This window comes from Lepidochelys kempii, chromosome 1 (assembly GCF_965140285.1).
Source record: "Lepidochelys kempii isolate rLepKem1 chromosome 1, rLepKem1.hap1, whole genome shotgun sequence".
In the NCBI taxonomy this organism is placed as follows: Eukaryota; Metazoa; Chordata; order Testudines; family Cheloniidae; genus Lepidochelys; species Lepidochelys kempii.
Genome location: NC_136380.1, coordinates 101898897 through 101911244, shown reverse-complemented (window position 1 = coordinate 101911244; position 12348 = coordinate 101898897). Strand labels below are relative to the sequence as shown.

Below are 12348 nucleotides of genomic sequence, written 5' to 3'. Positions count from 1 at the left end.
CACCCAGAGTCTTCAAGATTACAGGCCACAAGAGGTCCTTGACCATGCTGACCCAGAGTTGAGCTCTCTCGCCTGTACCTCCAGCCCAAAGTCTTCCGTGGAGTAGACTCGGGTCTCTCCATGTACATAAGAGGTATGTACTGGGAGGTGTCAGTTCAGGCTAGTTGCCCTAATCTGGTTTTCCTGAACCAAGGTGTACCTGAACCCCAAGTCTACCAGATCCTTAACTACAGTTCCTTCCAGCCTGACTGTCACTACCAACAGTGGGGCCACCCCAATCTTTGGAGTAGATCTGCACTGATTGGTCCCACTGTAACAATAGTTTAAGTAATAATATTCCATTACTGGGCAGTTCCTTTTTAATATGTTAGGGCTGGCCATACCTGTGGAAGACTTCCAGGTTTCCTAGCTCTTTCCCACTAGTGCTTCCCATAGGCTGCAGGGCTCCCCAGACCTCTTGCTGTCATAGTGCACCCCCAGAGAATCTAGAATTCTCAGGGTCTTTTCCCCTTGCAAGCTTCCTTGGGTTGCCCCTTAGTGAACCTCTTTCAGTTTACCATACAGCTTGGGCATTCCTCTTCTTTGGCCTCAAAGTAGACCTCAGCTCACTCGACTGCTTCTCTCACTGAGGTGAGTTGGAAACGCCTTATGCACCTCTGTGCCCCTCCCAATTGGGCCTTCAGGAATTGCTCTAAGATCACCTGATCCAGGAGCTTCCCCACCAAGCTGGTCTCTGGACAAAGCTAGTGCATCGCCAGGTCCTGTAGCTTCTGCACCACTACACATGTTCATGCTCCTTGCGGGAACGATTCCTTCCAGAACTTGTATATGTACACCTTTAGAGTCAGTCCCAGATTATCCAAGATGGCTGCCTTCACCACAGGGTAGGAACTTGCCTGCTCTTCTCTTACCCAGTAAACCACCTGTGCCTCACCTATCAGGAATGCTGCTATGCGGGCTGCCCAAGTCGACTCTTTCCAGTATGCTTCCTTTGCCGCCTGCTCAAAGGTCCAGAGGAAGGCTTCGGGGTCATCTTCCAGTCCAAGCTTTGCCAGGATCAGAACCAATGGACCACCAGTTCAGTCACCAACTGATTCTCATGTGTGGTGTGACCCAACCTCCTCTGTATCCATTCCTGCTGATCGGAGTGGATCTCCTGTCACCATTGCAGCACTGCAAACTGGGCCTTCTGTTGCCCTGCAGGTTCTCCATTAATTGCATCAGCAAGGCCTGGGTCCTCTGTTGCTGCTGCCCCCCTGATGCTGCTGGCCTGCCACTAACAGGTGGAATGCCTCTTCCATGTTGTGCCCCTTGCAGATAGGGGTTGGTCTGAAGAATCCCACTTCTTGTACTAAATGTAAGAGCATGGCACCTACCTCTCACAAGCACCACATCTGGTCAGTGTGTCGGTGGTCTTTAAATAATCCCAGCCCTGGTATCAGCCCATACCCCCAGGGCTTCCTCCCTGGGGGCAATGGTTTTTCTTTCTTGGTCTATTCTGGTCCCAGCTCTCCAGCTGGGCCATTAAGTAGTTCAGTTCCCCTTCTCGGGGTTTATCGCTGTCTGATTGTAGGCCAGTTCCCCAGTGGCCTATGGAGGGGATCCAGGCCCTCCACTACTTCAGGTCCCAGCCCAGGGATCCTAAGAATAGCAGCCATGTGCCACCATGTCCCTTTAACTACACTGCTTTCAGTTCCCTGGGCCACTTCCCCACAGCCCCAGCCTTCGCCAAAGCTTCAGTCTTACCTCAGCTCATCTAAGTTCAGGCCCAGGAGCCAGCAAGGTGCTCTTCCTCGCTTCTATGGTCCCTGCTACAACTGAGCTGTCCAGGGTACTGCAGTTCCCTTTGGCCAGCCAGGAGCATCACTACACACCTCTGGCTCCAGCAAGGAACTGAGTATCTCTGGCCCCGCAGCTACTTTTATATGGCCCTCCTGAGCCCTGATTGGCTGCTCCCTGCAGCCTCTCTGATTGGCTGCTTCCCCTGTAGCCACTCTAGACTGCTTGGAGGACTTCTCTACTGCTCCTTTCCTGGGATAAGTGTGGCAGGACACTGAGGGCTCCAGCAAGGAGCCTCTGGACCTAGTCCACCCCATCACAGTCCTCCATTCCTCAGTTCATCCTAGTAGCCCTTCTTTGCACCTGTTCCGTTTTAATTCATCTTTCTTAAACATGGGAGACCAGAATTGCACACAGTATTCCAGATGAGGTCTCACCAGTGCCTTGTATAATGATAATACTTTCCTATCTCTACAGGAAATACCTCATGTGTTACATCCGAGAATTGCATTAGCTTTTTCACAATTGTATCACATTGGCAGCTCATAGTCATCCTGTAATCAAACAATACACCCTGGTCCTTCTCCTCCTTTGTCATTTCTAACTGATATATCCCCATCTTATAGCAAAACTTCTTGTTGTTAATTCCTAAGTGCATGACCTTTACACTTAGGAATGGGATGAAATTAATAGATCCATTACTCCAGTTTTTCAGGTTGTCCAAATATTCTTGTATAATATTCTAGTCCTCCTCCATATTGACAATACCTTCCAACTTTGTGTTATTCACAGATTTTATTAATACATTCCCACTTTTTATGCAAAGATCATTAATGAATATGTTAAATAAGATCAGCCCCAAGACTAATCCTTGAGGAATTCCATTTGCAACCTCCCACCAGCCTAACAATTCATCTTTCAGAATGACCTATTGTAGTCTCTCCTTTAACCAGTTCCTTACCCACCTTCTGATTTTCATATTAATCCCCATCTTCTCCAATTTAAATATTTTCCCATGTGGAACTGTATCAAATACTTTAGTGAAATCCAAGTAGATTAGAACTACGGCATTTCCTTTGTCTAGAAAATCAGTTATCTTCTCACAGAAATTAACTTGGTCTGGCATGATCTACCTTTTGTAAAACCATGCTGTATTGTTATCCCAACTATCCTTTACCTTTCTGTCCTTAATTACTCTCTCTTTCAGAATTTGTTCTAAGACCTTGCATACAACTGAGGTCAAAGTAATGGTTAAACTGTAGTTTCCCAGAAAAACTTTTTATTTCCTTTCTTAAATATAGGTACAATATTTTCAATTTTCCAGGCATAGGGTACAACTCCTGAGTTTATAGATTCATTAAAAGCCTTGCTATTGGGCTTGCAATTTCATGTGCCAGTCCCTTTAATATTTAATATGGAGATTATCCAAGGCCCCCAAATTGGTCCCAGAAAGCAGATTGGTTATTTCTACCTCCATATCCTTGTTCCCATTAGCCACCCTGCTACTGCACCCAAGCTCCTCATTACCCTTATTAAAATCTGAGGCAAAGTATTTGTTTAGGTGTTGGGCCATACCTACTTTATCTTTAATTTCCACCCTACCCTCAGTGCTTAGTGGTTCTACTGTTATCCAGGGTTCTTTCTACCCAAAGCTCTTGGTAACTTTACTCTGTGAGAGGTGGTGTCAGGATATAAATCAAGGGAGACACGGCCGTCCAATCGATAGATGGCTGGCACAAACGGAACAACACAAAAGTGCTTTCACTTAAAGCTATTCTTTACTTAGTCTCAAGCACCTACACATGTCCACAACAAGTTAGTAACGCCCAGCCCTCAATAATTACCTAAGTTGGGTGTGGCTCTTGAGTGGCACAGTGGTAGTCTTCCGATGCCAATCTTTTGTCTGCTGGTGGGGACCACAAGATGTGTCCAGAGGGAGAGTCCCTGAAGAGTCCAACTACCCAAAACTTTCTTCCCTTATTTATTCATTAGTATTACAATAACACGTCACTCAAAGAAAACTTGTTAAGCAAGCAATTTCAAAGGTTAAGCAAGAAGTTTCCTTCTGATCAACAGTTAGCCAGATGTGTTTTTTCAGAGTTTGCATGCCTTGCGGCCCTGACAGACACATCCCTGAGGGCACATATAGACAAGCTTCCTGTTTTCCTAAAATGCATAACACAGCAATTTCAACAGAGATCTCATCAGAAAGGACGCGGGGTCAAGCTGCCCTTTCTGTGGCACCCGAAACCCCTCCCCTCCTGACTCAGTCATGTTAAGGTTGCTGCATAAACCCACTTACGGCCTGCTAGCTTGGCTACTTGTAGCAATAAACAGTAATGGTTTGGGCACTTTGCGGGTTTGCCAAGATCTCCCCGTACGCCACTTCTCTTTTTCTTCTTTTCTTTTTATTTATATAAAATATCTTTTTTCTGTTGGTTTTAATTTCCTTTGCAAGGTCCAGTTCTGCTTGGCTTTTGGCACTTCTCACTTTTGTACTTAAATCCATCCTATTTAGGAAAGCATAAAGGCACGTGCTTAACTTTAAATATGTCCTTTAGTCCAAGTGACTAAATGTATACCTAATAACCTTTCCTGATTAGGGATGCTTTCCTGAATTGGAGCCACTGCTCACACAAGTAAAAGTTAGTACAGCTAGAGACATTAACTCACACTGTCCCCTCTCTTCAAGTTGACAACTGTGGCCAATGGCAAAAAAGCACCATAGGGAGCCAAACTATCAACAAGTGGGAGAGACACAGTTCCAAAGCCATCATGGAAGGGCAGACTCTCTCTCAAGTTGGATGTTCCTTTCCTTGGACAACCCTAAGTTCCCCTATGTTGGAGGCCATATTTCCTATGTCTGGAGCCCACAGCCACTGGAGAAGTTACAATATGGCCCTATATTTCACATACAAATGCCATTAAATTGACCCAAAGAAATCCTAACATTTAACTCCTCAGCAAGATCTGATCTCTAAGTCTCTGTGCCAAAGTGTGTTTATCTATTCAGTTAAGCTTAAATTGTAAGGATGATATTTAATTTAACAAGGTTTCAATGATTTCCATAATAAACCTACTAAAAATGGGGGATGGGAGGAATTTGAATTTGTAAAGGTTTTATATTTACAATATTGTTTTAAGAAATGTGGAATAATGTTAGTTTTCCATCATTATTATAGCTGATACAATTTTTTTTCCTAAATGAATCCCCTTCCCATAGCAGAGCAATATATTCCAAACAAATCAGTGGTAAATATGGAATGTACCAAAAATCCCAATTGCAGCAAGTTTCAAGACTGTGCTGGGGTTCAGCACACAATAAATAGAATCCAGAGGTCAGAGTCAATAACATAACTGATATGACTTGACATTTTCATATTTTTAAACAAGGGTCTTAAAAGGAAGCTGTCAAGTCCTTTCACTTCAGGCATTTTAAACAAGCTTTTGAATAAAAATTGTATTTTTACTAGAATGTACAGCACTGGAGTTGGTGCAGGTTTAGTTGATTGTCCTCGTAATGAAATTTTTTTCTGTATGTAAAAGCATATGCATGTGAGGGAGAATGGTCTTGTGGTTAAGGCACTGGCCTGGGACTGAGGAGATTTAGGTTTGCTTCCTAGTTCTCCTACAGATTTTCGTGTGACCTTGATAGGTCTGTAAATGGGGATAATACTTTCTTTGTCTATTTAGGCCCTGATCCTGCAATTAACACACGATCAGAGCCTCAGATTGTAAGCTTTGCTGAGGGGAGGGACTATCTCTAATTTTTAATAAAATGCCTAGCAGAGTGGTACCCTGATCTTGGTAAGGTCCTTCAAGCACTACTGTGATACAAATAATAATGCCTTCTATTGTCATACTGCATGTGTATTTCTGTGGAGGGCACTGTATGCAAGTTATATTTACTTTTTCATTATTCAGTGCTAAAAAGGTTCTCTTTGAAATCTGGGGTGTGGGTATCTGTTGCAGGGTTGGTACACCTATCACACTTAGGGTATGGGGGAAGGGTACTACAGCCCCGGAGCTGAGTCCAAATGACCACACTGAGCCTCAGGGTAGTGTGGCCTAATGGCCGGAGTCAATAAGGTGGCCCTCCCTTGCAGGGCTGCATGATGGCCTTGTGGCCAGAGTCAATATGGCTGCCCTCCCTTGCAGGGCTGCGTGGCCTAATGGCCAGAGCAATACGCTGCCCTCTTCTGCAATGTTTCCAGCAGCAGCCAGACAAGACCTTATAGACCCCGTCACAGGAACAATGAGGTAATCACCCAGACACAACCAAAAAACTCAGAAGAAGCAAACAAGATAAATGAGCTGCACCTCCAGTTGTCAGTCAAGCCCTTTTCATCTTTCTCCTCTAGCTCTCTCTTTCTTTTTGTGTATCTGACGAGGCCACAGCTCTCACAGGTTTTGACAGGACTTGGCAAAGTCCACTTGGCACTTCAGGTTCATCAATGCCCAGCAATAGTACCAGGAAATTGTAGATAATTGGAAAGTCTTTCACGTTCATTAAAATCCCTAAAATAATATAGTCTCAGAATAATAATATAGTCTCAATTTAGGAATAATCTAGCCATTTAAATTCAGCAGACAAGCCTAGCCTGGAGTATTTCATACGCTCAGCTACAAGAAGGAAGCCTGCTTCCTTTATGGAAACTAGAGGACAGACAGCTCTAGAAGGAGAGAAGGTTTTAAGGGTTAAAGCAGTAGTCCGGGGTGGGGAGAGGATGTAAATTCTAGACCTAGATTCCACATTTACATATTTCAATACACCCCACTATTTGCAAAGCTTAAGGTACATTACAAATTTATTTATCAGCCCATTGTACCAAAATAAATAAAATTCATGGTCAAATTGAGGTAATCAGAAAGTTATTTAAATTTGAATATATTGACCTTATAGAATCAGCAAAAGCAATCTTGTGAGAGAGAAAAACAAACAAAAAACCCAACCAAATATAGCTTCCTAGCACCTGGGAAGGTTGAAGAGCAACTCCATGATGGACACCATCATAAAGATCTAATTATATATGTTCATTGGTTAGACGGTAGGAGGGTATGCAGTAGAAAAACCCAAGACAGACAGAAATGAAGAAGCCTTCTCCATTTTGATAGGTTGCAGGATTGAAGTCTTAATGAAGATCATTAAGAATCCTGAAAAGCAGTGGCCTACACGCTAGAGGCATGAACAGAGTTAAACCGTTTTCTTCTGCTACCATCTCACATGACAGTGTCCTTTGCAATGAATCTATGTCCTTGTATCAATACTGTTCTGAGAAAGTCTGTGTCCCTCTTGCCAAAGTGAAAATTAAACAGAATATGGAACCTGAAAAGGGAGGGAAGGGCCAGAGATCTGGGATCCTAACCTCATTGATCCAACTCAGAAGGACTCCCCTCTAAGTTCACCTGTAGCTCTACACCCCCCTCAGCAAGCCAGGGCAGCACAGCAGAACCATCTTAGGTGGTAGTGTTGGGTATTGGCCCTAGCTGTCCTGTGCGTAAAGCAGCATTAGCACCCTGCAACCTACTGGGAAGCATGCCACTCATATGGCTCCTCTTTGGCTTCTTTCCTAACTGAGCCTCACATGTTTTTTTTTTTATGGCTCATGAGGATGCATAGGTATTTTGACAGAAGGAATTGTGCAAGCACAGCAGATGGTAGCAACTTGTGTAACCAGTTGCCTGCCCCTGCATGGCACCCCATGGCTTTTTCCGTGGATTCACCCTCTTCCCCTCTCTGCAGCAGCAAAAGGGGTAGATATGAACATAAATTTGTATACAAATCTACGTTATTGCATTGCATACCTAACAAAAAGTTCAAGTCAGATGTTGTCTATTTGACTCCTGATTCTTCTCATATAATTAATTACAATGAAGGAAAAATGCCCAGCTCTATCAGTGGGAAGGCAGGTGTATAAATGTAACCAAATGCTATGCAAACCATCAGATACATTTTTAAGTGTTACTGGTTTGAGGTCCTCTGACAAGGATGTAAAATGCAAATCATCCTGCCTATGCATTTATAGAATAAATTTAAATATATTTAACATCAAATTGGCTAATCTTGTCCCTAATGCAACACCTATATAGTCTGAATTGTGTGAATGTTAGACTTGCTTCTCCACTGCTGTAAGGTTGAATTCCAATACCTTTCTGCATTTCATAACTGGAGTGCACACGCGCACACAGATCCTTTGGAGATGAAATTTTGTATGACTCTTCTTTGCTCAAGGCCTTTTTTTCTTTAAACCAGATTAAAATACTTTCTCAGTGTGTTTCAAACACAGTTTTTGCTCATTCTGGTTTTGAAACCATTTTTTTTCAAACTTGACTTGTTTTGTAGATCTCAGTGATATCTACAAAGGAACAAGTCAGGGAAAATTGGTCATTATCTTTGATGATATGAAGACTGAGAGGTGTGTGCAGGTGTGTGTGCGTGCCCACAGTAGGGTTTCCAGTTGGGTTTTATTGCTCAGCCTAAACAAAAGGTTGTGCTGCGAGACATCTTCGTTTGATTTAATCATGCAGAGAACTTGAAAGTTTGATAAATATTTCAGACACTTTAGGAAAACTCTTGCAGATATTGCTGGTGGTACTGCTCACCAACAAGCCATATGTGTTGACTAGAAGATTGAACATAAGGCTGGTAGCCCAAACATTTGTGTTATATTTCCACCTCTGTCAGTGATTTTTACAGTTCATAAAATATATTGCACATTACAAACATTATTTAGTTAGCTGACAAAACCCTCTCTGTTGGTAAATATAATCATATCTATTTTATGGAAAGAGAGTTGGAATCTCAAATAGTTTAGAACCATCAAGTTAACCTAAGTGGGATCCAGTTGCAACCAGCTCAGGCCAACTGAGAATTTGCCAACCTTGGGAGAACATTAGGCCCAATTAATGAAAGGAAATGCATGTGTATGGTTTTCCAAATTTGAGTATTTTTTTATTATTAATCTCGTTTTTAAATTGTAACAAATAGTTTTAGTGATAATTTGTGAGTATCTCTATTTGTAGACAATTAGCACTTTAGAAATATCAACTTGCTCTATCATCTCGGTGAAAGTACGCTATATGTTATACAAACAGGAATTCTGTCATTTTCATTTGAATGCTCTGCTTATAGTCAAAGTTTGAGAATTTACAGATAAGTGCCATTTGTTCATAAAAATTAGAAAAATGAGAAATGCCTGTCATCCATTTTGATGAATCTAGACCATTATCCCTTTGCTTGGCTATTCAGCACATACCATTATTTTTTGCTAAATGTTATTCCAGCTATTTCCTTTGCTCTATAGATCCTCAAGTAGACATCATTTCAAATCTTGGCAAGGTATGAACTCTGACATAGAAAGCCATGATTTGAATCAGTAATTGAAATACTTGTTTTTCCTCTTGTGTATTCTCCTAGGTTGCTTTTACAGTTCTCTTTGACTTAGAAGCTCTTCTGAAGATCTGGTGCTTGGGCTTTACTGGATACATCAGCTCATCTCTTCACAAATTTGAACTGCTGCTTGTAATTGGAACTACTCTTCATATTTATCCAGACCTCTACCATTCCCAGTTTACATATTTTCAGGTACAGTCAACTAATTTTAAGATTTTTGTTTAAATACTTTGTTCAGGCACACTAAAAATGTTATCCACGAACAGTAATACATATTCCCATCTGCGCTTTCCTTTGTTTCTTCCAGTGTTCTCATATTGCTGAATCACTTTGAATAAGTCTTTAAAATAATAATAATTCAAACAAATGTCTCTTTTTAAATCTGTGGATCTACGGAGACCTTACAAGAGTAGGCCTCTATCTGAGTAAGCAGATCAGCCCCCTATCCTCCTTCTTTGCAGCTCTCATTTCCAACTTCCGCTATACTGCTTCATCCTGGCTTTGGTCTAATTTGGCCACAATTCTTCATTCACCTTTGCACACACACCACTTCTTACTGCATGTCCTCCCGCTGACCCTTAATGTCCACAAGTGGCTTGCTTGTTATTGGCCCTCAGTTCCCCATAAACTTACTTTTGATTCCATAGACACTGCTCTACCAGCTGTCACCTTCCCATGTTACTTTCCTAACTAGGAGATTCTCTGCCTCAGTCCCTTCTGGATCTTCTAAAGCCATTTCCCCAGCTCCACCCTGGATCCTGACATTTTTCAATCTTCAGGTTATTCCTAATCTATTTATGGGGGCTGTCCTGTCCATTCCTGCTGGAAGTCCCTTGTGGAACACAAAGAGAGAGAGAGATTCCTTGGGGTTGACCCATTTTCGGGTTGTAAGTGAGCTCACATTTGTCCTTTGTTAGCCTAGCCGCCATACCAACTTATTCCCTGTCCCTCCTTCTTGGATGAACATGTCCTGTAGGGTCAATCTAGTTGTGGGAAAAGGCCCATAGGTTCATTATATTGTAGTATAATCTCAAGTGTAAGGTGTCAGTTACTGAGTCTAGTAATCCTTTCTTTAAAAAGGCTAAAACAATTATTTTGGCATTGGAAAATCACAACCTTACATGAGAACTACAGGACACAGCTTTTTAGACTGGTCAGACATTTTAGCTATAAGAGGATTCTGGGAATTGTAGTTCAGATAATAGCAAGTAAAACAGTGTTGCTTAGAGAGACCAAAATACCTTCACGGTAGTTTCAGTGATATATGTTGCATTTATGAGTTTAAAAAATTAGAACAGATTCATATCCATCTATTATTTAGAAACGAGTTGAAGCAAGAGATTAGTAATTAATAATTAAAAGGGTAAATAATAAATGACATAGATAAATCTTACAGAAAAGCATTATAAACTATGATGACACATAGTACGGTCCGCTGAAATGTAGTGATGAACTTTGATAGATTGTGGAAAACTGCACAAAGCCTATTCACATTCTCTTTACATGATTCTACAAAATTGGTCAGGAAAACCTGCAAAGCTACAAGATCTCTGACCCTGGCACATAGCCCCACAGGAATTGAATGTTTTTAGATGGTGGCACTTTAGATCTTGCTGAGATTACATGATATCAGAATACTCAGCACAATGCCACTCAAGGGCATGATGTAACTCTCAAACATATGAAAATGAATACCTTAAACTAAACCATTGTACTTCTATTGCACAAATGTAAAATAAACAATCAGACAACAGTAAGTTGGAACTCTCAAATATTACAAGCAGCAAACACATTAACTCACTGGTGGAATATTTCTTTAATCAGAACCCACTTACAGCTTGTGGTCTCTTTCCAGGAAGTTTGAATATTAAAATATAAATTTTACGTATTGGACAAAATAATTGTGGTCATCGCTAACTCTGTAGAATAGAAGGGGGAAATTACTGCCTGAATCTGGTCCTTCTGTCTTTTTCTTGCTCTGATAATATCTGTCTAGATAGATCTTTTTTCATATATTTATATGTTTGGGGTGGGATTATCTAAAAGCACTCACTGTTGGCCTAACTATATTCCCACTGCAATATGGGAGTTTTAATACAGACTTCAATGAGAACAGAGGTGGGTTGTTGCTGAGTGTTTTTGAAAAATCTCCCCCCGCCTTGACTTTGTGACCAATCTTTCACAAAGGATTAAAATGTGTAATTTGCATGCCTTCTACATTTAAAAGAAAATCGTTCATGGTGACACATAGTTAGAGTGAGTCAGCCCCGTATTTCCTGCAAATGCAAAATAACATGAAATAAAATGAAAAACAATGATTAAAATGACATAAAATGAAAAACTCCCCAGTGTAGGCATTTTAACCTGCCAGACTGGATCACAACATTACTCAGGACTGTCCCGGCCACTCCTCTGCCAGCATGACTGGTGGGGTGGGTGGGCCAAAAGTGAATGGCATTGCAACCCCATGCACCACGCCACAATTCCTGGAGCTGGGAGGTGGGCTGAGCCCTTTGGGTCAGGAGCCCCTGCTGCATGGTGAATGCAGGCTCACTCTACAACCACTCCTCAGCCCCCAGGGTCTTTTACTGCCCTGGGGGCAGGACCTGAGAAAATGAAGTAACAACAAATTCCGAGAAATAAAATGAAAAATTATAAAAAGATTTCACAGAGCTCTAACTATCAGCATAATTCTAGTGAAACAGAAGTGAGCAGCACTAAAAGTATATTCAGATATTGATACTAATTTCTGACACCTAAATTACAGAGATTAAAACAATGTCGAAACCAAACTTAAAAGGATATTTTTATTTATTAAAAATAATGTTAATTGGTTGGGAGGGTGTTTTGTTGTTTTTGTTGTTACCTTAAAACACTACAGGTGAACTCCCGGCCCTGTCAAAGTCAATAGCAAAATTCTCATTGACTTCACTGGGGCGGGATCCTCCCTACATTCTCCAAAAAAACCCAAACCTGTCCTCTGGACCCATTATGAAATAAAGGGCACTTGCTGTTTCATCACAGAGTTTTTTTTAAGATGTAGTTTTCATAGAACTATCTATCTGAAAAGACATACGTTTTATAAGCAGAAGCACCTGCTACACTGAAAGATCTGGGTCACATTCCACAATCCAAATCCCCTTGTAGGCAAATGACACAGAGGTTGGAAAATACCT

At 41.4% G+C, this 12348-nt stretch overlaps 1 protein-coding gene across 11 annotated transcripts in view; it reads left to right on the top strand.

Moving 5' to 3' along the window:
* Window positions 1-12348, top strand: part of NALCN (sodium leak channel, non-selective) — a 345527-nt gene that overhangs the window by 202989 nt on the left and 130190 nt on the right. For all 11 annotated transcript variants that reach the window (XM_078853491.1, XM_078853490.1, XM_078853489.1 and 8 more), the window contains one exon: window positions 9197-9364. In XM_078853491.1, the coding sequence (XP_078709617.1) occupies window positions 9197-9364 (168 nt within the window). The remainder of the gene's footprint in view (window positions 1-9196; window positions 9365-12348) is intronic.